We start from the raw sequence: 27,500 nt of genomic DNA on the forward strand, positions 1-27,500 counted from the left end.
GAGAGAGAGAGAGAGAGAGAAGAGAGAGAGAGAGAGAGAGAGAGAGAGAGAGAAAAGAGAGAGAGAGAGAGAGAGAGAGAGAAAGAGAGAGAGAGAGAGTGATAGAGAGAGAGAGAGAGAGAGAGAGAGAGAGAGAGAGAGAGAGAGAGAGAGAGAGAGAGAGAAAGAGAGAGAGAGAGAGAGAGAAAGAGAGAGAGAGAGAGAGAGAGAGAGAAAGAGAGAGAGAGAGATAGGGCTGCTGCCCCTTTAAGCCATCAGTGCAGGCGTTGAGCAGACTTACTGGTTGAGCTCCAGTTCAGTCCCAGAGCTCGGCAGCAGCAGGTGTCTGCTGATCCTCCAGTGTGTGATTTTCATTCCAACCTGTTCTGGGAACAACATGAGCGCCGTCTCTGAGCCTTTGGTTGGCGGCAGTCGGTCGTCATCTGTTGCCAAAAGACACAAGAGAATCCAGAAGAACTCCAGGAGGATTTATTCAGCCTTCCAGGACCACCAGCAGAGGTGAGCTGTGCTCACATTTTGTAGAAAGGTTTTGCCCTCCTTCTCCAGCTCTGTCTGTGTCTTCATGATCCTCATCTGTCTGACTCATGAGAAACATCCTGCAGGTAATGAAATTATTCGCTTGCTAAAGAGAGAGGGAACAGAATCAGCAAGGAAAACTGAGAAGTTTCCGGCTGCTCTTTATCGATTTGTACTGATTGAATCTGAGGGTGATCGATCGCTGCTGTTTTAATCAGAGTTCATATGAACTATTCCTGTATGTCTCCTGAACGTATCTGAGCATCTCCTGTTTCCACTAAACTAAGATTACCAAAATCCCTTCTAGTTTTTTAAATGCCATATTCATGAGAAAGGAGACCCAATCAGATGTTTGCACACCAGATAACTTAAACAGTCCAGATGTTCCAGTGGGTCATCTGGCAGACCTCTTGATAGAATACTTAAAGCCTCTCATCAAACATGCTGCTTTACGTGTTTGGTATCTGTTGGATATAACTGGAAAATAAAGTTTTAGCCAAGACTGTGGACTGTCTGGTTCATGTTTGGGTACAACAACCACAAGCCTGAAGAAGTGGTATTATTCTATTCAAAATATAATATGCAAGTGTAAACATCTTGGGAATGTCCAGCCACTTAGTTGTGTTTTGGTCTGAAACATGTGAATTGACTCCAGGACAAAAGCTAAAGACACTGGCTCATGTTGGAAAGAGACAGTCCTAGTCCAGAGTGAGGGAAGTTGTGGGCTGAACATGGTCTGGACGCTTGCTTAGCAAAGAAAAGACATTACTCCCAAAACAACAGAGAAAAACCAGAGTACAGACCTCAAATGAAGACAGAAACATGTGGTCTGATAAAGTTCACAAGTACAGGTTGCAAAATGGACGTCTATAATTTGCTATCACCTCTGGATCCAGAGATTGCTTTTTAAGTAAAGGCTTGATTACAGCAGTTTTAAATGATTGTGGTACATATCCTGTCACTAAAGACATATTGATAAGATTTAGTAGTGATGTATTAATTAAAGGGAAAATGTCCTTAAAGAGGCTCGTTGGGAGAGGGTCTAAGATACAGGTGGATGGTTTAGATGAAGCTATTATTTTAGTTAATTCAGAGGGTTGGACAGGACAGAAACTATTTAGACACAAGTCAGATCCTGGTTCTAAGGATGCTTCGGAGACCACAACAGGCTTTGTAATATTATTGTCTGATAAACATCTACTATAGTAGAATTTATTTTTGGTCAGTGAGGAATCAAATAAAGTGAATTCAAAGGTTAATAAGAAGTGATCGGACAAGACAGGGTTTTGAGGAAAAACTTTGAGCTTATCAGTCTCAATACCAGATGTTAGAACCAGATCAAGAGTATGACCATGAGAGTGAGTGGCATCATTAACATTTTGTGAAAACCCAATTGAGTTTAGAATAGAGCTAAAGGAAATGTTTAAACTATCATTTTCATGGTCAACATGAATATTAAAATCACCTAGTACAATGACCTTATCAGTAGTCAGCACTAACTCAGACAAGAGATCAGAGAATTGGGTCAGAAACTCGGAGTAAGGTCCAGGTGGGCGATACACTAATGCTAAAAGGAGCGGTTTCTCTCAATTCCATTTTGGATGAGATAAATTTAATGTCATGAATTCAAAGGATTTATAGTTAGTTTTGTGCTTAGGATTAAATTAAAAATTCTGACTGAAAAATAGCTGCAACACCTCCTCCTCTGCCTGTAGTTCTAGGAATGTGAAAGTTTAAATAGTTAGCTGGCGTAGCTTCATTAATACTAACATAATCCTCTTGCTGTCACCAGGTTTCCGTAAGACAGAATAAATCAATGTGGTGATCACATATCAAGTCATTGACTAATAAAGACTTATTTGGGAGGGATCTAATATTCAGTAGGCCACACTTTATTGTCTTATTTTCAGATTTTATTAGATCCATTGTTTTTATTTTTATGAGGTTTTCACGATTAACCCCAGAAGTGTTTTTGTGTTGTTTAATTCTTACTGCTGGGAAGTTGTATAAGGTCAGAATGGGGTTTTGGGTGGGCGGCGGCAGGTGGGAAGCTGCAGAAAAGTGTGTAGGACTACAATTCTGCCTCCTGGTCCCAACCCTGAGTTGTCAATTTAGCTGACTAATAAAAGAGTCCATATTGCTAGATAAGAGAGTGGCTCCATCCAACGTGGGATGGATGCCATCTCTCCTAATAAGACCAAGCTTTCCCCAAAAAGCGCTCCAATTATCTATAAAACCCACGTTGTTATCGGGACACCACCTAGACAACCAGCGGTTGAAGGATGACATGCGGCTAAACATGTCATCGCTGATTAAATTTGGCAAGGGACCAGAGAAAACTACGGAGTCCGACATGCTCTTGGCAAAGTTACACACCGAAGCAACATTCATTTTAGTGACCTCCGATTGGCGTAACCGGGTGTCGTTACCGCCGACGTGAATTACAATCTTACGGTATTTACGTTTAGCCTTAGTCAGCAGTTTCAGATACGATTCGACGTCGCCCGCTCTGGCCCCAGGTTCAGTACGTGACTGCAGTCTAATCGCTCTGTAAACGCTAGTCTTGAATCAGATGTTTCTCAGATGAGTAGTCCAGCATGTTTGGGCGTCTCATGTTCTGTTATGTGAGAGTGCTGTGTGTATTATGGGTAAGCATTCCGTTTTGTCTGGTTTTTTAAGCAAGCACATGAGAAGACACCTGTTGTAAGGATATTTTCCTTTACAATTCTTTTCCACATCGGATCATAAAAGCTTGGAGAAATTTCCTTTTTTCTTTCTTAATTTAATCCTCTGCAGCTCTTCAGATGATGAAGGAAAATACAATGAGAGGGTGGACAGCAATGATCCAGAAGAGTTGTTCCAGAACATTCAGTACCAAAAGGAGATCATTGCCAACATACGGAGCAGACCTTGGCCAATGAGACGCAAGCTGAAAGTCCTAAAGTATCCTTTCATTCTTCTTTAATCTTTATGCTTGTGATGCTTTTCTACTTCTTTTCTATTCGGCTCAACATTAATCCTCCGCAGCTCATCCTACAAACTGTCACATCTGTATTAACAAATCAGTAGAAATGAACCTGATTTTCCGTTTTTATTTTCCTTTTTGTCTGTGATACACAATCTTTCATGCCAGCATGTGTGTCCTGACATAGTGGTGCCCCGCAGCAGATCTTCTGACTTCAGCCATTAAGTTACAGTATATCATATTTGGTCTCTATCACAGGTTTTGAGGTTTTCCTCTGCTTACACACACACACACACACACACACACACACACACACACACACACACACACACACACTTCTGTATTTCATATATCTACACACAGATATTTATATATATATGTGTGTGTGTGTGTGTTTAAGCTCAATCAGAAAGCAAAGAGCATGAAGAGCATCAGCAGAAAGACAGAAAGATGTGCTGAGGGGGGGAGCAGGTTTTATATGGGCAGTTTATTACTGCAGAGCTTTTATTACCATCAGGGATGGCTTGCAAGTCTGCCATTTTACACCCAGCCGGAGTGTCTCATTACTCCCACTGCAACCACAGCTGATATTTAACATAATCATTTATTTTCTGGATCAAATCAGTCTTTAGAAAATGTTCAAACAATATCATCAATATCATCATTAAATATCTAAATGATCATCTCACACATACAACTCAACCTAGAAATATGTTTCAGTAACAAAAAGCTGTAATAGTTTTTCAGGGTTGGTGTTTCTGTTTGGTTTTGTTGTCATTTAGGCCTAAAACTACAACATTATCTCCACTGACTGCTACTTCTCAGGATGTTTATTAGGTATAAAGCCCTGCCTGAATGACCCTTCCACAGTCCTGGATAGAATAGATTTACTGCAGAGCGAAGTCTCTGATTAAAAGAAGAAAATGAATTGTGCTGCTCTGCAAGGTGATCTAGTTAGATTTGTTTCTACATCCGAGAAGCATCAAAAACACAAGCAAACATTTATGTATGAAAAAAATGACAGAATGACACAAAGGTCAGACCGGAGAAATGACGTTAAAACAGACACCTGAGCCCCCCCCCACGCCATCGACAACCCTGCGATCGTCCAGCTTCGATGCGGTGAACCAGTTTCTTAACATGACTTGCAACCTCAACGCAATAGAAGTTGTTTACCAAGAAGAGCTTCATTTGTTGGGAGAATCATTTTAAATTCTCTTCAGGATTTAACAGAAGCTAAAACTGGACAGATGTGAATGTGATCACGGTCATCATGGCCGCAGCATTCTGGCTCGACTGCAGACGCTTCACTACAGTTCCTGGACAGAGAGATGATAAAACAAGATGCTTGTGTTCTGACTCAGGTTTATGTTGACGTTGCAGCAGCTCAGCAAGCTTCTTTGTCCAAGACAAATAAAGTGACTGGTCCTCGAAACCCGTTTCTGTGTGAGTCGCAGGACAAATTCTGGTCCAGAATAACTTCAAATTATCTTACTGGTCAAGGAAGCAAAGGGCCGACAGGAAGCCGAGGCAGCGTCTTCCTGACGTTTCCATGTCCCAAGAAAAGATCTCATTTCGTCTGAATTCATGAAACAGTTCTCCATCACTCAAATCTTTGTCATCTGACAACTGATTGGTTTAACTGGGATCCATGGAGAAGTATATCTGCACATCATCTGCGTAGAAATGTGATATTTATTCCATATTTTCTAATAATAACACCAAAAGGACACATCTACGAGGTGATAAATATGGGTCTACAGAAGACAGAAGAAAGTATTTCTCATGACAGTACTAACATTAGCAGCAGAGACCTGAAACTTTCCGAAACAGAATAACAGTTTAAGCCACATTCAATGCACATTTCCAGAAAATTCTAAAGCAAAAATCAAACTAAATGTTGAGTTGAACCTTTAACAGAGTTCACAGAAAGGATTTTTAGTCTTCACTGACCAAACTCAAATCAGTTTATTTTATACACCCTCAAAGCAACGCCTGGCTGGCCAAGGTGCTTCACAGCAACATTACAAGAGCAGATTAAAATTTCTGAAATAGTCTTTTAACGGAGTGAGTTCCAGCATTCTCTCTGTTCGGTTTCCATGGCGACGAAAAACGCGTGGTTTTAGAGAGTTTTTTCTACGTGGAAATCCTTGTGACGTCCCGGGGGATAAGGTTGGGTGATTGGTTACCTTCTACTGGTTAACAAGGGCATGTACAAATACATCAGGCGGGTGGAAAACGTGGGATAAAGTTATTTCCAACGATGGCTGGTGAGTTTACCAAAGAGAGACATCCTGCTGCATTCGTTGCTGTGCGTTGCTGTTTTCCACTTCGTTTTCAGGCTCTGATTCAGGTTCCAACATGTAGGGCTGGATGCTATGTGTTGACATGGTAGTTTGTTTTTTCATGGAGTTCATATGAGCCTAATCCTTCTGTTTATGAGACGTTACAATGACGGTGAAAGCAGGTGCGGTGCGCGCTCCCGATGTAGTGCAGTGGCGGGAGGCGGGGCTGGGAAGTCCTGTTAAAAGACCGTTCCAGTGATCCAGTCTACTGGTTTTACTGGGAAGTCCCATTAAAAGGCCGTTCCAGTAATCCAGTCTACTGGAGATGAATGCATGGAGGAGTTTCTACTGGTCTTACTGGGAGACGAAACTTTAGTTGATGGTTCTGATGGTGAAAAGCTTCTTAGTGGAGCTTTGATGCTGAAAGTCAGATCTGAGTCCATCAACACTGCAGCTTCCAGACCTGGTCGGTGGTTTTAAGAGCTGGAGTCTCCAGGTGTTTACCAACGCAGACCCTCTTCTCTTTGCTACCAAACAGAATAATCTCAGTTTTTTTCTTCATTTAATTAAAGAAAATTCTCTCTCATCTAGGTGTTTACTTGCTCCAAACACAGTAAGTCTATTGGACTGTGGTCATCTGGTGACAAAGACACACAAAACTGCATGTCATCTGTATAACTGTGATAACTGATGTTAAAGTTCTGTATGTTATTCGCAGCTTTTCCCACCAATGTTTGCCTTCCCAGTTTCTTCTTCACTACTTTGTATTTTCATCCTAACATGCTTTTTATATGCAGGGTGTGGCTATCAGGTATGTTCTGCTGGAGGGGGAGGAGGGGAGCCGGGAGAAGAAGCTATGAAATATAAGAAATGAACAACTCCATTTGGGTGGGAACGTTTGGATTGGTCAGAATTTTTACAGATTTACAGTAAACTGAGGGGTCTAACTATATTTCTGATTGTTCATGATTACAGAATGTATAGACTACTATCAGGACGAGGAACCACTTCACCCAGAGAAACATGTCTCTCAGCAGGAGGACCTGCTGGAGATTTAAATCTTAAATATATTAATGATAAAGATATTAATGCAAGTTAAGAAAGTTTGCAATCATCAATGTTTTGCACATCTTTAAGACAATCATGCAAGGTTTATTCTACCGCCTCGTTGTCATTTACAGTTGCTGGTAGGCAGATTTAAATGTCATCAGCAAAGCAATGGAAGCAGACTTCATGTTTTCTGAAGATAGAACCCAAGAGGAGCAAATACAGAGAAAAAGGACTGGTGCCAAAATGGAGCCCTGAGGCACACCGCAGGTTGCAGGAGACTGCGATGAGGAGAAATGGCCTGGGCTAACCAACAAACTCCTCTCAGGGGAAAAAGGACCAGAACTATTTAAATTCTGTTCCCTCTACACTTGTAGGGCCTCCAGCTGAATAAGAGGGGCGTAGTGGTCATTGGTGTCAAAAGCTGCAGACAAATCCAGCAGCAGGAAAACTGCAGTTTTTCATGCTTCAACAGTTAATAAAAGATAATTAAAAACTTTAGAGGAGCTTTCTCAATATTTTGGTGGAACTTAAAACCTGACTGCAGCTTTACATCAACTCTGTTTAGTTCCACACATGCCTGAAAGAGAAGAGGCTACTTTTATTTAATTAGAAAAATGAAAATAAATGTTGAATCATATTTTTTTAACCTAAATGTTTCTTTCACAGACAGGCCAGAGAGATCGTTCTCAAGTATGAAGGGCGACTGACAAGAACACGAGGTTATCAGACTGCTGGAGCTGATGTACGTACAAATGAATGAAAACTGTTGATCAAATGTTTCAGAGCGTAAAAACCTCAAAGCAGAGTAAAAACTGTCCAATAGGGGCTGAGTAGTGTGCAGCCCCACCGTTGATCACTCCAAAATCTCATTTAGGTCTGCTCTATGCAAGTGTTTTCAGCAGGCTGGCGGGAATGTTGCTGCATGTGTTGACTCCATGTTGATCATGCGCCATCTTGTATACCTCCCTCTCCATTCATCAAGTTCTCAGGGGAAGCATGTCATGGTCTGAAGGAGTGAAGTTATTCTGCTGGAAGACATACTTAGTGTATCCTGGTCTCTACCAGACAGATACTTGGAAAGACATTTCTGAATATCCTGAAACAACTGAAAGCTCGGTCGTTCCTCTGAATGAACAAGACGTTCTATATCCTGATGTTACCTCATGTCAGTTACTTTGGTACGATCAGAACCATCCAGCTTAAATCTTAGAAGAATAAAAATGATCTCCATCTTTCACTGAGGCATGAGAGGAGATTGTTGAAGATGTTTTTTGTTAAGTCCCTCACAGATGTACTATGGTTATTGGAATGCAGTCAGTTCCAGTAAGAGTCTTAATTTGGATCAATGGTTGACGTGTGTCTTGGTAGTCAGCCTGCTGTATCCTGCAGTGAAAGTAAAGTTTGTTGTTACTCTACTACTTAAAGACGCATTACGTAACTTTCTGACCTTAAAACTCTGCCTCCTGGACTTGTTTGATGACACAGTGACATCTATCATGTGCATCAGCCGTGAATGGGGGGCCTGGTTAGCCGGGGATGGGGGCTGGGTTAGCCGTGGATGGGGGGCCGGGTTAGCCGTGGATGGGGGCCGGGTTAGCCGTGGATGGGGGCCGGGTTAGCCGTGGATGGGGGGCCGGGTTAGCCGTGGATGGGGGCCGGGTTAGCCGTGGATGGGGGCCGGGTTAGCCGGGGATGGGGGGCCGGGTTAGCCGTGGATGGGGGGCCGGGTTAGCCGTGGATGGGGGCCGGGTTAGCCGTGGATGGTGCCGGGTTAGCCGTGAATGGGGGGGCCGGGTAAGCCGTGAATGGGGGGGCCGGGTAAGCCGTGGATGGGGGGGCCTGGTAAGCCGTGGATGGGGGGGCCTGGTAAGCTGTGGATGGGGGGCCGGGTTAGCCGTGGATGGGGGGCCTGGTTAGCCGTGGATGGGGGCCGGGTTAGTCGTGGATGGGGGGCCGGGTTAGTCCTGGATGGGGGGGCCGGGTTAGTCGTGGATGGTGCCGGGTAAGCCGTGGATGGGGGGCCTGGTTAGCCGGGGATGGGGGCCGGGTTAGCCGTGGATGGGGGGCCGGGTTAGTCCTGGATGGGGGGCCGGGTTAGTCGTGGATGGTGCCGGGTAAGCCGTGGATGGGGGGCCGGGTTAGTCGTGGATGGGGGGCCGGGTTAGTCGTGGATGGTGCCGGGTTAGTCGTGGATGGGGGCCGGGTTAGCCGGGGATGGGGGCCGGGTTAGCCGTGGATGGGGGCCGGGTTAGCCGTGGATGGGGGCCGGGTTAGCCGTGGATGGGGGGCCGGGTTAGCCGTGGATGGGGGCCGGGTTAGCCGTGGATGGGGGGCCGGGTTAGCCGGGGATGGGGGGCCGGGTTAGCCGTGGATGGGGGGCCGGGTTAGCCGTGGATGGGGGCCGGGTTAGCCGTGGATGGTGCCGGGTTAGCCGTGAATGGGGGGGCCGGGTAAGCCGTGAATGGGGGGGCCGGGTAAGCCGTGGATGGGGGGGCCTGGTAAGCCGTGGATGGGGGGGCCTGGTAAGCTGTGGATGGGGGGCCGGGTTAGCCGTGGATGGGGGGCCTGGTTAGCCGTGGATGGGGGCCGGGTTAGTCGTGGATGGGGGGCCGGGTTAGTCCTGGATGGGGGGGCCGGGTTAGTCGTGGATGGGGGGCCGGGTTAGCCGGGGATGGGGGCCGGGTTAGCCGTGGATGGGGGGCCGGGTTAGTCGTGGATGGGGGGCCGGGTTAGTCCTGGATGGGGGCGGGTTAGTCGTGGATGGGGGGCCGGGTTAGTCCTGGATGGGGGGCCGGGTTAGTCGTGGATGGTGCCGGGTTAGTCGTGGATGGGGGGCCGGGTTAGTCGTGGATGGGGGGCCGGGTTAGTCGTGGATGGTGCCGGGTTAGTCGTGGATGGTGCCGGGTTAGTCGTGGATGGTGCCGGGTTAGTCGTGGATGGTGCCGGGTTAGTCGTGGATGGGGGCGGGTTAGTCGTGGATGGTGCCGGGTTAGTCGTGGATGGTGCCGGGTTAGTCCTGGATGGGGGCGGGTTAGTCGTGGATGGGGGGCCGGGTTAGTCCTGGATGGGGGGCCGGGTTAGTCCTGGATGGGGGGCCGGGTTAGTCCTGGATGGGGGCGGGTTAGTCCTGGATGGGGGCGGGTTAGTCGTGGATGGGGGGCCGGGTTAGTCCTGGATGGGGGGCCGGGTTAGTCCTGGATGGGGGGCCGGGTTAGTCGTGGATGGTGCCGGGTTAGTCGTGGATGGTGCCGGGTTAGTCGTGGATGGGGGGCCGGGTTAGTCGTGGATGGGGGGCCTGGTTAGCCGGGGATGGGGGCCGGGTTAGTCCTGGATGGGGGGCCGGGTAAGCCGTGGATGGGGGGGCCGGGTTAGTCGTGGATGGTGCCGGGTTAGTCGTGGATGGTGCCGGGTTAGTCGTGGATGGTGCCGGGTAAGCCGTGGATGGGGGCTGGGTTAGTCATCAATGGGGGCGATGACGGGGAAAAGTTCTTTAATGAAAGGTAAAATGGCCATCTTGCTCCTGGCTTGTGCAACAACATTCATTCAGGAAATCATGGCAGTGCGAAGGCCTGACAGAAAATCTTATGAGAGCCAGTTCATGATGCAGACTTTGAACTTTAAGGTTTAAACTCCTCATGAGCTGCTGGAGATCTTTTTCTCCAATGCTCTTATTTCTGATTTTTGCATTTTGAATCTTTGTTATGACCCACCAGCATGAAAAGCCAATACTTCTCCACAGGTCTTCAGATTTTGTTCAGGAATGTATTGTAGTTATATTTACACAAGTTCATAACAAGGGACTTCTGGTTTGTTTAAAGAAATGTGAAATATAAAACGACATAAATGGGTGGACAGTTTAATGTGTTCTCCTAAAACTTGGTTTATTCTGCCTGATCTGACAAGCTGCTCTGCAGCAGCTTTATGATCAGAACAGCATTAATAGAACATATCTGATTTCAGATAGCCGATGTCTCATTTTAGCCCTCCATTTATTTATCTATCTGAAGCACACACGTATAACCTCCTGTACTGGTGTAACCTCCAAATGCAAAGAGGGTTAACATTCAGAGGGATTACAGTGCTGCAATTACACAGCAGAGCTGAGTGGATTTACTGCACAGTTTAATTAAATGTTCAAGGTGCTTTGCTCCATTTCAGTGAGCCGTCAGACGATGAGTTATTAATGATATTTTAGCTCCCAGTTAATTAAACATTATAATCAGTGGCTAAGCTGTGACCGCACACAGATTTATGATGGTGGCTCATACCAATTTAATTTTCAACTGGTATACTCTTCATTCATTCATTAATTCATTCATTCATTCATTCATTCATTCATTCATTCATTCTCTGTGAAGCTTTGTCCTGTTTATGGCGGTGGGGATCTGGAGTGGATCCCAGTGATCAACAGGCAAGAGGCAGGGCACAATCTAACCCTGCTTCTCCTCCAACCTGTTTCCTATAAATACAGTCTCATCAGCCTATTGGGATCCAAACTACTGCACAGCACTTATTCTCTACGAGTTCCCATTAGTGGACTTCACAAAAACATGGAATTAGGCCATTTACACATTCAGACCCAGAACATTTTCAAAATTTGAAAAGCAATCAACGCAATCCAGTGGCTCCTTTTTCTCAGTTGATGTCATTGAAATTGGAGCCTTTAAGTGCAATGTTACAGTGTTAGCAACCCCCTGAATATGGACGGTATTGGGATGGATTTTTTAAAAAAGTTTCCATTTACTTCAGGAATTGGTGATCAGTTGAGCTGTCGCCAAGCATTGGCAAGAAACATATGCATAAATGACTAAAATTGTCTATTTATATATTTGTAAAGAAATCTAGTTCATGTTTTCATTTAAATGAATGTCATTCTCCTGGCCATGGTCATTGTTTCTACGTTTTGTTCTGATCTAACTTCCATCATCGTTTCTAACCTCGGTTCTCCTTCTCTGCAGCTGCTGAAGAAGTTTTCCCGTCTGATATACAACACTGTTGTTCTTTTCATTCCGTGGGAAGTGAGGATCAAGAAGATTGAAAGTGAGTTATCGTATTTAACCTACACAAACAATCATGTTGATCCCATAAAGATCTTCCTGAAGTTTTAGTGATGTAAATGTTTATTTTAGCTTCTTGTTTTTATGCAGTTGTTTATGAATATACTTGGAATACATTCTGTGTTGATTGTAATTTACAGAGAAAAAGCAAATGATTTACTACAAAGTTGGGATCCTGTGTAAAATCAACGGGAATGTTAACCATTCTTTTATCAACTGACTAAATGTCTGGGAACTGAAGTGACCAGTTGCTGGACTTTTAGAAGAGGGATATTGTCCTATTCTGGTCTGATCTTGGATTTTAGCTCCTCGACAACATTGTTCCTGGAGTTTTGGTGAAAGGTTTGGATTACAGACAGGCCAGAGGCCTGTCCTACGAGCTTAATGGCCGGGATATCCGTCCGTTACCGGCTTTGACTTACCCAGACATTCGCTGATAAGTGGTACTATAAAGCTGGTTATGAACTCAGTAACTGAAGGGTGTTCAAATCTGGATTAGTGTGCACTTACATATAAGAGTTGGTCGCAAACATGGAGAAACACTACAGAGCATCCTACTGGAGAAGCAAACAATTTTTCTCAAAAAATCCAGATTCAAATCCATTTCAGGCCCAAAAACAACCCAGCTGCTCATTCTGTTAATGGGTAAATTCACAAGATTATACAAGGCAAAAGAAAGCACTCAGATCACCGAAGTTTCGAACAGAAGGCTTCCCCAGTGCTCATCCTTTTGTTTATATTTTCCATAGAGGTTTTTAAGGGAAGAATAATGGCCACAGATGGCACAAGGGACCGGTTGGACCTCGCCCCCCTCAGATTCACAGTGACACAGATCCTTCCCCTAAACTTTCCCACGGTAAAGTGCCAAACATCGCCGGTAAATAATGAAGCGCACATCGAGAAGTCGGTATTTATTTTCTTTCACAAAAATGACCAACAAAGCGAGCACACAGTAAACGCCACACGTATGTACGTGTTACTAGCAGGTAAAGTGAAAACACACATAAAAAGCGAGTGAAAAACACACATTATGAAGAATCATTTCTGTACTGTGGGGGAATATTTGCAAGAAGAGCGACACCCTCGTGAGATCCAATCAGTCCACTGTGGACACATATGAGTCCAAATGTTCCTGGGAAGACCAGCATGCTCCTAACTCTGCCACTGCAGCTCGGTTGCACCGGCCAGCTCGCTAGTGTTGCCAAATACTTAGGTAGGAAGGTAGATATTGGCTGTCCTAAAAGTCGCTAAAGACGTCATCACTTAATTTGCATAATTAAACAATTTCATATGGTTGTAACAGACAATGCTGTGGAGAGGAATTATGTGGTGGAGACCAAATGGATAATATGACACCTGAGATTTGTTAACAACATTAAAACCTTGTCTCAATAATAAGGCTGCAACAATTTGTCGACAAAGTCAACAAATTCGACAATGAAAATTCATCGACACAATATTTTGACTCGACTGGTTGGGGTGGAGAGGACAGGAAGGACAGATCAACATGTACAACTGGACTTATTCAGGAAGACCTGCGGATAAAAGGAGCAATAAATTAGAGACGGCAATATTGGCATATATTTATACATTAATATATTAGAGAAACAGAGCGAGGTACTTCTCAGTGCATCAGGTAACATCCCCATTGCTACATAAGTAATGGATGGCTAGACTACCCATAACTATAAGAGCAATGAGCAGAACCTGGACAGTTGGGTCCAAAGAGGCATTTTTACTATTGTATTTTCTGTTTTATTTTATTTATTTTTAGACTGAGTGTGTGTGTGTGTGTGTGTGTGTGTGTGTGTGTGTGTGTGTGTGTGTGTGTGTGTGTGTGTGAGACCAACATGTGTAGCTGCTGGAAAGTTATGAAAATACAGAACAAAGAACATCCTGTACTGGTTCAATCTGGGACGCAACGTTTTTCTGTCAATTAAAGGACAATTCCGTATTTTACGGGACGTGTGGTGTTGACAATATTTCCAGAGTAACTACTTTGGTTTGTTTACCATTACTGCCTGTGTTTCTAAGATGATGATGTGCGAACACCCGACAACTACTCCAAACTGTTGGCCGATCAGACGCAGCCGGCAGCTGGCGGAAGGCGGGATTTATTTATTTATTTATTCTCTTTGTTTCTGGCAGATCTGAGAGGATCAATATAAAATGAATAGCTGGGCGGTTGGAGTTCGAGGAGCTTGTTTTGAGGTTACATGACAATTTCTTTTTCTCGGTTTGTTTTTCTACTTGCCACTTGTCGACTGGGACATATTTGTGACTGTTGTTACGAGCTTAGTGTCAGATGGTGGCCAGCAGGTCATGGATCTTGGTGGAGATGGCGTCTTTGTCCTTGAGGCATGGCCTGCAGGTTTAGCCTAACCCATTGGTTCCACTGGAAATGCTACTCCTTGCGGTGGAGGACCGTGTGAAGCATGACAATTTGTCCTATGCTTCTAGATCAGTGTTTCTCAAACTTTTTTAATCCAAGGACCACTCAACTCATACAACAAATATTCATGGACCACCTAAAGATAAGTTTACAAGTATACAGCATACAGTGCAGCTCTTATAATCTTTTAGTCTTCACTCATTGTTGTCTTTTTCCATTTTAATGAGAAGAATGCAGGTGCTGCATTTTCTGTGCCATAAGTGAAGCAACATCTGGCTTCAAATCTGAGAGTTTCAGTCTCATATCATAGTCCACACTAATCCTGTTGCGCTGCTTTGTTTTCAGACCAACAAGTGCTGAAAATCCAGCTTTACAGTTGTAGGTGGATGGAAACGGCATCAACAGTTTCAGAGCAGTGTCAGTGAGCTCGGGATGCTCGGGTGGATGTGGAGCCAAAATTCTGTTAAACTTTTCTCTGTGAAAGTTTTCTTCAATGCTCCATCTGATGCAGTATCCACAAGGCTGTCTGCCTTTCAGTGGGAGCTTGGAAGGGATTTCCTGGATATGTGTTTTGTCCCCAAATGGATATCTGATCCACTCAAAGCTTGCTTCCAATTCTGGGAAATATAATCCCAGCTGAGAGTTGGAGGCCTTGCAGATGTTGCTTGAAGGATGCAACAGTTCTATCATCCACATACTCCCCTTCAAGAGTTGGAAAGTTATCAAACTGTCCATGATCCAGACGGTCACACCACAATTCCATCTTCAGGTGTGTGGCTTTTATTTTGTCCTGGACATCCAAGATGGTCACAGTTTTCCCTTGCAGTGCCACATTTAAAGTATTGAGAATGCTGAAAATGTCAGTCAAGTATGCCAACTTTGTGAGCCACTGGAAGTCCTGCGTTCTGTCATGGAGTTCATCACTGGGGTGCAAGAAGAACATTATCTCATCTTGTAGCTTAAACAGACGGGTGAGAACCTTTCCACGTGACAACCAGCAAACTTTGGTGTGAAAAAGGAGTTTTGTGTGTTCGCTTCCCATTTCTTCACACAAAGTTTTAAAAAGATGTGTGTTCAGGGGTTTACCTTTGATCTTGTGGACTATTTTCACAGACTCACCAGAACTGATTTCAGGCTTTTAGCATTTTTTTTCACAGCGAGTTGTTCCCAAGGGATGGAACAGTGCATTGCTGCTGCAGCTGGTGCAACTGCCTGGATGCATGCTACTAGTCGTTTAAGTTTCCCTTCCCTGTCATTGCAGCTGCACCATTGGTGCAAATGCCGACACATCTTGACCAGTCCTGGTTGTTTTTCATAATGAAATCATTGAGCGAGTGAAAAATGGCTTTTCCTTTCCGGTGTTGGTCGGCAGGGAACAACAAAAGAGAAACTCATCATGTACTTCACCGGCATATATGTATATCACAGAACACGGCAGATTAGCTTCATTTCCCACATCCGTGGACTCATTGGGGGAAGAGTAAAGCGTTACAGGTGGGACATGGCAAACCAGGTTGTTCCATGTTTACCTGGGAGCCTTTGTTGTGGGAGGGAGGGGCTGAAGGTTTTGGGTGTGTTTTTAAGGAACAGAAGCATTTCAGGAGAAGAATTGGGAGGGTGTTGAGAGTGTGTGCCAGATTATTCAGGTTGAAATTGCTGCAGTCAAAACTCTCCTATAGGGGGCGGACTCTTATTATTAATAACCTTGCAGCCTTGTGGCACAGGCTGATGGTTTTAACCCCACCGAGGGGCCTGATTTGGGACCTCTAGAGGGCCTTCATTAATTTTTTCTTGTGTGGGAATCACTGGCTGAGGGCAGCAGTACTGTACCTTCCGGTGCAGGCAAGAGGACAGGGACTGGTGGACATTGCAACCAGATAAAGGCCTACAGGTTGACGACGGCACAGTGGTTGCTGTATTACTGTGGACTGCCATGGACTGATGCTGCATGTATCCTGTTGCAGAAAGCAAGAGCCTGGGCATGTGATAAACACCTTTTTCTGCTTCAACCTGGATTTGTGAATTTGTCTGGTCTGACCTCCTTCTACATGTCTGTCCAGCAGGCATGGCAAGTTTTTATTTTCCATCAGGAGTCTTTCATGGTGGGGATGTGGGTCCTGGAAGAGCCTCTAGTTGGTAATTGGTCCTTTTCATCTCAGGCTCTAGTCTCTGACAGCCTGAGATTCAGACTGAGGGAGGGGGGCTGTGTGAAGCTGGGTGATCTGCTGTCAACTCCTGTTGCCCGATTGTCCGAACTGCTCCATGTCAGGTCCAGGAGACTACTGTTTCGACTGGTGGAGGAGGTCCATGCATCTCTGCCTGGATCTCTGAGTGTTTACTGAGGACATGGCTGTTCTGGACCAGTGGATGGATAGTGTGGAATATCTTTTTCCCTCTCTGACTGTCTCTCCCACCATCGGTCTCGGACCCTGGAATCAGGGGACTGAAACCCTTGGAAAGAAGGACTTGTATCTTTTAAGTGTGAAGGTCTCCAATCTCTGGCCTCTGGTGGAGGTAAAGGTTTCGAGGTGGATGCAGGTTTTTGGTGGGGTCTGTCCCTGGAGAGCTGTTGGAGGTCTCTGTACAAGGCCCCATGTACAAGGTCGATAAACAGATGGGAGACCTCCAGTGGCGGGTTGTGCATGGAGCCTTTGCAACAAACAAGTATATGGTACACCTCCAGACACAGATGAGACTTGTCCTTTCTGTTCTCAACTTTTTTAAGCGTAGTGGTTCCGTCAGCTAGGAGTTACTGCTAGAGTTTCTGTCTTGGTTTTTGTTTGGTTCTTTGGTGTTTGGCTCTGTCATAAACACGTTTCTCTGAGATCAACAACAGAAGAGTCCGTGATGCGGGTCACACTCCCTGTTCAACTGCTGGGGGCAAGCAGAAAGAGACGGTTTCAGGTTTTAACCTGGCATGCATGTCTTTGGACGGTGGGAGGAAGCCAGAGTACCCGGAGAGAACCCACGCACACACGGGGAGAACATGCAGACTCCACACAGAAAGGCCACTGACCAAACCCCTCCCCAGTCAAGTATTGAACCAGTGACCTTCTTGCTGTGAGGCTACAGTGCGCTGTGCCACTGTGCAGCCTGAGCACTTTAACAATAAAAATTTAATATGTAACTGTAATTGCCCAGAGTTTTTTTTTTTTTTTTTTTAACTTGAACCATCACATTGTTTTAGTTGTACAACTCTTCAAAACAGGCATAGCACACTGTTATGTTATTTGTGCAGACAATCCACAGTTTAACAACAAAGCTTGCAGCGCAATCTAAGGATCAAACAGCATGCAGTCCTCTATGTGCACCATGTGGCATAACCCCATCCCTTGTACACCAATGCGTTCCTGTGTACCGGTGGTCAAAATGGACCAATCGCTGAGCTGCATTTTCTGATTTGTCCAATCACAGGAAATGATTTGCAAATTTGATAAAAACCTGAAAACCAGAACATTTTTACATGTTTCAAAGACCAAAAGTCATAGCACATATCTCCTGAATGAGCTGAAGAGTTTTACATTTGAATGGTTGAAGTGACACAAAAGGTGTGGGAGGAGTAGAGCTTCAAACAGTTTACATGAAAGATAAGTGTTTTATTTGAAGCATTTCAGGAACAACTTAATCAGTGTGAATGCAATTTAACGCATTTGGGCCACTTCAGCCTATCAAATATTAAACTCTTTGGTACATTCATAAGAATGAAGCTTTTTGTCATGGCAAACATTTGTAGATTTTGATAAATTTAGCATTTTGTAAGAATAAATTCAGGCTATTGATTGGCTGAATTTCCCTTAAACCAAATGTGGATTTGACACTGAAAAAGTGCAGCTCAGCTATTGGTCAGTTTTTGCATAATGAGCTGGAAACTGTTCAACAGGGGTCAGAGCTCTGCAGCAGTTTCCAGTGGCCGGTACATGGTAGCTATATAAATACTGATAACTTCCATTTTTATTTCTGGTTTGGCAAAGTTTTACAATAGTCCTGTACACATAGAGATGTTTCTCAATGTAAATCTGGCTTATGCTTCTTAAAATCCAACACGTTTTACATAATTTCATGGTGGAATTTACTGTTATTGGCTGCACGGTGGCGCAGTGGTTAGCACTGTGGCCTCACAGCAAGAAGGTCACTGGTTCGATCCTTGGCTGGTTTGGTCAGTGGCCTTTCTGTGTGTGGGTTCTCTCTGGGTACTCCAGCTTCCTCCCACCATCCATGCATGATAGGTTACTTGGTCACTCTAAATTGCCCCTAGGAGTGAGTGTGGTTGTTCATCTCTCTGTGTGGTCCTGCAATGGACTGGCAAGCTGTCCAGGGTGTACCCTGCCTGTCGCCCAAAGCCAGCTGGGATAGGCTCCAGCTTCCCCACAACCCTGAATTGGAATAAGCAGTTCAGAAAATGAATGAATGAATGAATTTACTGTTATTTAACCTGTTTTCATTCACAGTGTGTCAAGTTAGATGATTGCTCCCAGCTGTGTTCTTCAACCAGCAGGGTCTGTTTGTTACTATATAAATTATCATAGTTAGTTTTGGCTCAGAGTTTTTGCAATGTTTTTTTTTTCTTTTTAAAAGTGGGCATAACCTTGTAACATCAAGTCAACCTAGTGCTTCTATTTTGTCATTTTGGCACTTGATCCATTCAAATATTAAATTCTTAACCTCATTCAGGAGATATGTTTGGCTTTTTCACATTTAAAAGTTTTCAGTTATTTAGGTTTTTGCCAATTTTTCAATTCTGTCTTGTGATTGGAGAAAACAGAAATTCAACTCAGCAATAGGTTTTTTTTGTTTTTTTTTTGCATAATGAGCTGCGGACTGCTTTATCAGGGTGCACCGCGACACAAGTATATAGTGGTGTACAAGGCGCAGGTTCTCATCCAGCATCTAATGTAAAGCTCCTCAATGGTCAGTGATTTAATATTCCAAGGCTCACGCAGAAGCCTTTGATTGGCTCTGTTGTTCAATTACCTCTAGCTGTGTGCTGCACAGACTACAAATTACAGTCTAAAACAGGGGTGTCGAACTCCAGTCCTCGAGGGCCGGTATCTGGCAGGTTTTTGTGTTTTCCCTCCACCAACACAGCTGATTCAAATCAAATGGATCCAGCAGCTTCTTGTCAACCTGTTTTTAAGTTTCGGTCAGGTGTGTTGGAGCATGGAGACAACAAAAACCTGCAGGATACCGGCTCTCGAGGACTGGAATTCGACACCTGTGGTCTAAGAGGAGACACAATATGCTGGAGTTGTACAATGTAAATTACAACATCATAATTGATGTGAAAAAATGAGAATGTTATAATTTGAGAATACAGGTAATTTGAAAAACAACATAAGCAGATTTAACTGGTTGTTTACAAGGATTTCAACAACCAAATACCAATTTTTACTGTGAATTTAAATTTATAGTTGTATCTGAAACCTATTATCAAGTCAAACTTTTTAGCTGGTCCAAAGGTTTTCACCAGTTCTAAGTGTCTGGAACATTGTGGTCCTGACTCCCATTTTCTTTGAAAAAATATCAAGTCAGCTCAGTACCTCTTAATCACACCTATTCATAGCACCTAAAAAAAGAAAAGTGTACATGGCCACTAGATGGCACTCTAAGACCAGAAATGAAAAGAAACTCCATGCTTTTCAGTTGACCTACAGCAGTTGAGTTCAACCTTTCCCTTTTTTTGTGATTGGCTTTTTTTGTGTTGTGCAACCAGCAAAGTCTGTTTATTGCCAACTAAATGAGCATAGTCAGTATCAGCTCAGGCTTTTTTAAATTTTTTTTTTTTTTTTTTTTTTTAAAAAAAGGAGGGCCTGTTATATCAAGTCAGCTCTGTACCTCTTAGTAGTACCCATTGATGGCACCTAAAATGAACATTTACCTCATCGCCATTAGATGGCACTCGAAGACCAGGAAATGAAAGAAACTCAGTGCTTTTCAGTCTGTGGTGCTTTTCAGTTGACCAAAAGATCAATGGCTTCTTCTTCTTCACAGCAATTTAGTTCAACCTTTCCCTTTTAGCAATCCTGCTGATTACACGCTGGTGGAAGTTCTAAAAAGGCATTTTATGTCAATAGCAAAACTCTTCAATAGTTCTGCCAGTACCTTGAACATCCTCTTTTCAATAGAAATGTTCTACCTTTTTCCACACATGTATATCTGGGCAAAATGGTGGCCTAGTGGTTATGAGAACGGTCCTTCGCACTGGATGTTGTAGATTTGAATCCAAACAGTAACATCTCATCAAATATTACCACACAGTACAACTTATCACCTCCTTCCACATCCGTATTAATCTGTCTTCAGATATTGTACTGACATTGACTTTTTGTGCAGGTAGTCCACATATTAACTGCACATCTTGCAGTTTAAGCTGTCCAATCACAGGAATGGATTTTAAAAACTGACAAAATTTGAATAACTCAAAAAGTATAAATGTTACAAAGATCAAAAGTCACAGCACATATCTTAGGAATTGGCTGAAGAGTTTGATGCTTGAATGCTTGAAGTGAGACTGAAGGTGCAGGGGAAGTAACATTTCAAACATCTTGCAGGAAAGACAACTTCATTCTGTTTGAAGCAATAATTTTTAACAATAAAAATGTAGTATTTAAGGATCATTTACTCCCAGTTTTTTTTTTTTTTTTACTTAAATTGAAACTTTGTACAAGTTGTACAACTTTTTGTACAACTGCTTTTAACTCCTTGGTTGATGTGAAGCTCATTCACAAATTGAAGATTCTTCATCTTGGTGATGTAATTTGGAAATGGCTTTTAAACTATTAAACTTGTCGACCTCAGAATGAATATAATGACTATGTCTGATGAACTTTGTGTAAGCATTGGTTCTCCACAAGGTTGTATTTTAGGTCCTTTGCTTTTACAACTGTGCTGCTACTCCGATTACAATTTGATAGTTAAGTATGCAGACGATACCACTGTTATCGGTCTGATCAGTTCAGATGATGAATCACATTACAGAACAGAGGTAGGAAATGTTGTCCATAGGAGCGAAGAAAACAATCTGGTTCTGAATATTTCTAAAACCTGTAAACTGGTTATTGAATGTAGTCGTGAGAAGAACAAGTGCCCATTGTCATTTATGATTCAGAGGTAGAAATGGTGGACAAATGCAAGCTCTTGGGTGTCACTCTCTCTAAAGATCTGAGCTGGCAGTCCAATACTAGTAATATTGCTTAAAAAAAACAAAAAAAAGGCTCACTAGCATCTTTTGTTCTCACAAAAATAAGAGAATTTACTCAAAACAAAACCATTCTTTTAAAGGAGTCATCACCTGGAAACAGCACTTTTCCAAGTCAAAACTTGTGTATTGGCGTTGACTGGAAGTGGGAATATCCCCGGAAGTCTTTCTTTTGAAAACAGTCAAGTTTTTCTGTCAGGGCGCTTTGTTTGCAGCAAAACTGTCCACAAGGCTGAAGTCTTGCAAGTCTTGCTGAAGTCCGTGTTTTTTTTATTTGCCCATGGGATTTTGTCATTCGAGGGGAGTCAATTGCATAAACACACCCCTCTTTCTACACCTAAATACACCTGCTGGGCCGGCCTCAGTCGGCGTTATCAACAAGCTGTGAGAAGAAGTGGAAACAGCGGTCCCATGTACACTGCTAGGTTGTCTGTTGCTAAAACCAACCAACCAATACGCATGAGGAACCCACACAGTTGGGCAGAGCTCGCCTTTCCCCAGAGGAACGACAGAGGAGAAGAGACACAGGTTTCTATTGTGGAAGACCAGGGCACAGGATATCTCTCTGTCCCAACAAGCCAAAAGTACTGACGACCACAACATCCTCTAAGGTGACCCCCCATGCCAAGATACTCATTCCAGCAGCTATATGTGTAGGGGGTGTTCCCCACGCAGTACAAGCATTAGTTGATCCTGGAGCTGAAGCTAACTTTTTAGACATGACATTAGCAGCTATGCTTAAATGAAGTTTGGAGTCTCTCATTCTCCCTGTTTCTGCTCGGGCTTTGGATAGTAGCCTTCTCCACGGCGTCTCCAGACTCTGTCACGTCTGCCACATGTGTTCAGTGTGAACCTGCTTCCATCTGTGAAGAGCTCAGGGCGCCAGTGGAGAATTTACCAATCTTGGTGTTTCTCTGGCAAACGCCAAACGTCCTGCACGGTGTTGGGCTGTAAGCACAACCCCCACCTGTGGACGTCAGGCCCTCATACCACCCTCGTGGAGTCTGTTTCTGACTGTTGGAGCAGACACATGCACATTTGTGGCCTGCTGGAGCTCATTCTGCAGCTTACTCTTGCTTCGTGTCTCTTGTTTCCTCTTGCTTTCTTTTTTTCCTCTTCTTTTGTTTTTATTGGTTTTCTCTTGTATTGTTTTCCTCTTGTTTTTCTTGTTCTCTTTTTGGTTTTTTCTTTTTGTTTTCGTTTGATGTTTGCTTTAGTCGTGTTTTTGTCAATCTGGCATCATGTTCGTTTTTATTAAGTAAGCTCGCTCGACTGCTTAACACCAGAAAACTCATCCAATTCTGGCTGAACAATTTTTGCTTCTGACACACCATCGAAGCTGCTCCCCCGGCCCACAAAGACTGTGACCAGTAACGTACGGACGACCCAAACGTTACTGCTCCAGCTGATCCCAGGACTCTGCCGGCACGCGTGACGTGTGGATTCTAATCGGAGTTGGGTCCAGCTTCAGACGTCGAACCAGGCGGTTCCAGGCGAGCTCCTGACTTCTGTGGAGGTCCCCTTTGGACAAGTATCAGGATGACCACTGAATCCTTGCCCACTGGACCATAGGTTTGGGTTCTCGACCACCAAGGCGCTGAAGTAAGGCCGACCCATTATTCCACTGTCTCCGATCCAGCTGGTGTCTTAGCAGAAGCTGCCCCTTTTTAAATCCATTCCCCCGGTATCCGCCTGATAGTCTACCCTGACATAGTTAGTTAACTTCATTAGACTTGCCATCTTTCCAACCTTCTTAGTTGTTTAAATTATGTAAGCTGCTTACATAACTTTACCTTTAATAGTTTTATTTTACATTTTTGTTGTTCGCTCGGCTCGAGCTTCCATACTCTCTCTCTCCTTTTCTGTCATCTTGGCCAATTCAGTATTTGATACTTGCTGACGCTATTTCTGGTTTACATTATTAATTTAATTTGGGCCTGATGATTTTAACTGGTGTGGGTTTTAATAAAGAATCTTTGAGAAGTGATTTGTTCCCTCTGACGAGAACTTACAGTAACCGTATTCTGAGACTGATGGTTATCTGTTATTAGACAAATATCATTGTCATATTACGGTATTCCCTGCCTGACCGTATAACAAATTTAGGGCTGGGTGGTGCCCTGAGATTATCCGCTTGTCTAAGGACACAGCGAATTAATAATTAAAACACCCACTGTCGCTCCGACATTGGATCCCAGGTTAACGTTAATGATAATACGCTACATATTCTGGAGCCACCGTGTGAGGCGTCTGAAAACAAATCCTTCCAAAGTGAGTCTTGTTTCTGCTGTTTTGTTGTTGAGTGCTGGGTTAAGCGGAGTATGAGCATACTTCTCTGTTTATGTGTTTATATATGAAAAGTGAGCTGGGTCGGCAAGTAACCATAAACCCCAGAGTTTGTCTGATCAGAGTGCATGCCAGTAGCGTTCAAACGCTTTATTTGTGAAGGCCTTTGTGGAAAATTTATAGCTGCGTGTTCCAGCATAGATTTGATCCACTCTGAGTGCAGATTAATTAACCTGCGTGTTCCAGGTAATTTTATTTGGCTCAGAACCTCCACCTCACGCCGGAGTAGCTACCCGGATCGAATGAGGAAGTTGTTTTGTTCCGCCGTGATGACAGCTGGAGGCGTACAAGATCCATGCAGCGAGTTCCTGCATGTAGATCGATTTTAAATTCCTTAGGAAAAGGGACAGTTGCTCAGAAGTGAAGCTGAGTTAAATGCTTTTGTGCTGTAGACTGCTGCCTGTCTGCTGATAGCTGCCGTGTCGCTTAATACGGCAAGAGGAAAGTTTTGCGAGGCAAGAGCTTGCTTTGATTGCCACTACAGAAGCTGTGTGGATAAGACATTTTTGTGGCCACTGTGCCCTGCTGTGCTGTAAACTGTTGAAAAAGTGAATATAACTGAATTCTCTGAGGTACTAACTGTAATTCTCCGTTACAGCGGGGGACACTCGGGGGGCGGAGCTAAAGCGTCACAGCTGACGTCAGCTTGCAGCCTTCAGTCACGGGGAATCCCCACCTTGACTCATAGAAATCCGACGCCATCTAGTGGCGACTTGCTGCAATTACATGTGAAACCGTGTTCAGGCAGCTCTGCCTCCATCGTGTGGGGGATTAGTGTACTTACACCTTGAACCGTGCACAGGCACCACGCGCCACCTCTGGCCACTGCGTCTAATTACAAAAATAGTGATTTGACTTGGTGTGCAACCAGTAATGCAAAGTTGTTTAACAATAATTGACTAGTTTCACCCACTTTTGAATTAAAGTAAAGCCTTTGTATTTTAATTAAGATTACTCATTTAACTTTAATCAATTTTTTAAAATTTTTTCTTTATTCATTTAACTTTTGTCTAATTCTTGAAGTCATTAACTAAGTTAAGCCATAAATACTTAACAAATATTGCCTTTGAATTTGTTTACCCTCACTTGTTTCACTTTGATTTATTCAGGTGTTAACAACACTAACTTGACGCTGCTAACAGTTGTGTACTGGGCTACACTGGTGCTTGGTAAAGAGATCCAACTTGCTGTTACTTTGTTGTGCTTGGTACCATTTATTCCCACTAACATGGCGTCTGCTCAGGCTGCACTCTCCCCTCAGGGAGATGCTTTAAGACAAGCACATCAAGTAGTTGAACAGACTGCTGCAAAACTTAAGAGTCAACGGCAGAAACTCACACAGGTTACTGAAGAAAATAAATTTTTTCAACACCAACTTGAAGTAGTTGCTCAAATTAAAGCTCGAGACACCAAGCGTTCTGACAAGGTGGGTTCTCTTACAAAAGAGAACAATGAACTCAGGGCACAGAATGACGCCCTGGAACAAGAGTTGCAGAACACTAAACGAACATTAGTGGTAACTGAGACACAGCTGGATGAAGTGAGTCAAGCCCAAGAGACTTCGAGTCAACCCCTCCAGGAAGCACTAAAAAGGGTCCAGGACCTGAATCTTGAAGTTAACGCCTATGAAAGGCATTTAGATGCAAAACAGCAACAGATTGCATCTTTGCAGGAGCAGTTTAACACTGCTAGGGATGAGGCCCGCTCTGCGGATAAGCAGAATAACCGCTTAGCAACCAAACTCATAGAGCTTCGTTGTAAGCTACATCAGGCCACCAAGGCATCCTCACAGGAGGAAAGAGGACTTTTCATTGACTCAGGTGCTTCTGGTGGACCTCCTGTCACTTCTGGAACTTTCATTCCAAACATTCCTTTCAAATATGAAAGGACATCTCCAGGTCCAGCCATACTGGATCCACCTGCTCACCCACCTGTACCGCACTTCCAACAGGGTCCATCTGACCGAGACCTGGATAAGATCTCTCAGAACATGCTGCGGTTTGAACCCAAACCGGGTGGGTCAAAAGACACCAAGTCTTACTTGAATGACATTGATTTTTATCTGAGAAGATACCCACATGCTTCTATTCATGATTGTATCTACTTGATCAAACTGACAGCTAGCCACGAGGTTAGCAAGTTCATAGAGAGACAGATTGAACGTGTTCGCACTGACTATGCTGCTCTCTGCCAGGCATTAGAAAAAGAGTTTTCTAATGACTTCCCCCAATCGGGTCTGTCAGTCACCATTGCTGTAAAGCAAGGCAGACACGAAGTCCCACAGGAATACTACCATCGCCTTCTGAAGGCCTTCTTCGGTTCAAAGAATGAACCTGGTATGGAAGAGGATGAGAACTTTAAATCCCTCTTTGTGCAGAATCTCCATCCTGCCACTAGCCATCACCTCGGAGTTCTGGCTAATCCGCACACCACCACCATCACACAACTTCGGGAGTGGGCGGGAGACCATTCTTGCCAACAGTCATCGCCCATAACTATGTCACTGTGTTCTCTATCTTATAAAAATAAAGTAAAATAATTAAAAAAAAAAAAAAAGATTACAACATTTAAATTTCTCACAGAGATTAAAAAAGTATTTTTCATTTAACTGAATTTAATTTAGACCCCGAGATATTTAAACATGACCTATGGTCATGAGCTGTGGGTCGTGACCGAAAGAAGGAGATCTCGTATACAGGCGGCTGAAATGAGTTTCCTCCGCAGGGTGGCCGGGCTCTCCCTTAGAGATAGGGTGAGGAGCTCAGTCATCCGGGAGGAGATCAGAGTAGAGCCGCTGCTCCTCCACATCGAGAGGAACCAGTTGAGGTGGCTCGGGCATCTGGTCAGGATGCCTCCTGGACCTCCCTGGTGAGGTGTTCCAGGCACGTCCCTCGGGGAGGAGACCCCGGGGAAGACCCAGGACACGCTGGAGGGATTACATCTCTCGGCTGGCCTGGGAACGCCTCGGGATCCCCCCCGCAGAGTTGGCAAATGTGGCTGGGGAGAGGGAAGTCTGGGCTTCCCTGCTTAGGCTGCTGCCCCCGCGACCCGACCCCGGATAAGCGGCAGAAGATGGATGGATGGATGAATTTAATTTAATGTGATATGTTGATTTTGTTCTATTGGGAATAAAAGGTGCAAATAACACAGATTTAATTTAAACTTTCAACAGCATCCGAACTTTCCTGAATCTGGTTTGTATAATGAATGTCTTAAATTTCAGCAGTCCATCTTTCGGCATATTGCTCATATATTTGTTCTGTCTTTTCAGGTCACTTTGGGTCAGGCGTGGCCTCGTACTTCATCTTCCTCCGTTGGCTGTTTGGGATTAACATTGTCCTCACCATCATGACTGGAGCCTTTGTTGTCTTACCAGAGGTCAGCACACTCCAACTCTGTTATTTGATTACATCACTGTGTTTTATTATAATCAGTAAACTCTGCTTCAGGAAGGTGGTAATTCTCTTCAGCAGAGGCCCTATTCAGACTGAGTCAGTATAGTAAAATCCCAGAAGCCCATTGAGGATCGTGTGAATCACAAGCTTGACACTCGCCTCGTGATCGGCAAAGTGGTAGTGGAACAAATATTTCAACCATGGCTTAATCCTCTGTCCACTTTCAGCTTGTCTGGGATCACAGGACTGAAAGCAACACTTACAAGCATGTCTCCATGACTGGACTGATTTCCAAAATA

General features: G+C 44.1%; 1 protein-coding gene across 1 annotated transcript in view; it reads left to right on the plus strand.

Moving 5' to 3' along the window:
• Positions 1–376: 376 nt before the first annotated feature.
• tmc3 (transmembrane channel like 3) overlaps positions 377–27,500 on the plus strand; it is a gene marked incomplete at its 5' end in the record, with an annotated part of 184,826 nt that continues 157,702 nt past the window's right edge. Inside the window, 5 exons of the mRNA XM_079245545.1 lie at positions 377–498; positions 3,313–3,459; positions 7,483–7,558; positions 11,775–11,856; positions 27,078–27,184. Of these exons, the coding sequence (XP_079101671.1) occupies positions 377–498; positions 3,313–3,459; positions 7,483–7,558; positions 11,775–11,856; positions 27,078–27,184 (534 nt within the window). The remainder of the gene's footprint in view (positions 499–3,312; positions 3,460–7,482; positions 7,559–11,774; positions 11,857–27,077; positions 27,185–27,500) is intronic.

This window comes from Telmatherina bonti, assembly GCF_933228915.1.
Source record: "Telmatherina bonti genome assembly, chromosome: 1".
Lineage (NCBI taxonomy): Eukaryota > Metazoa > Chordata > Actinopteri > Atheriniformes > Telmatherinidae > Telmatherina > Telmatherina bonti.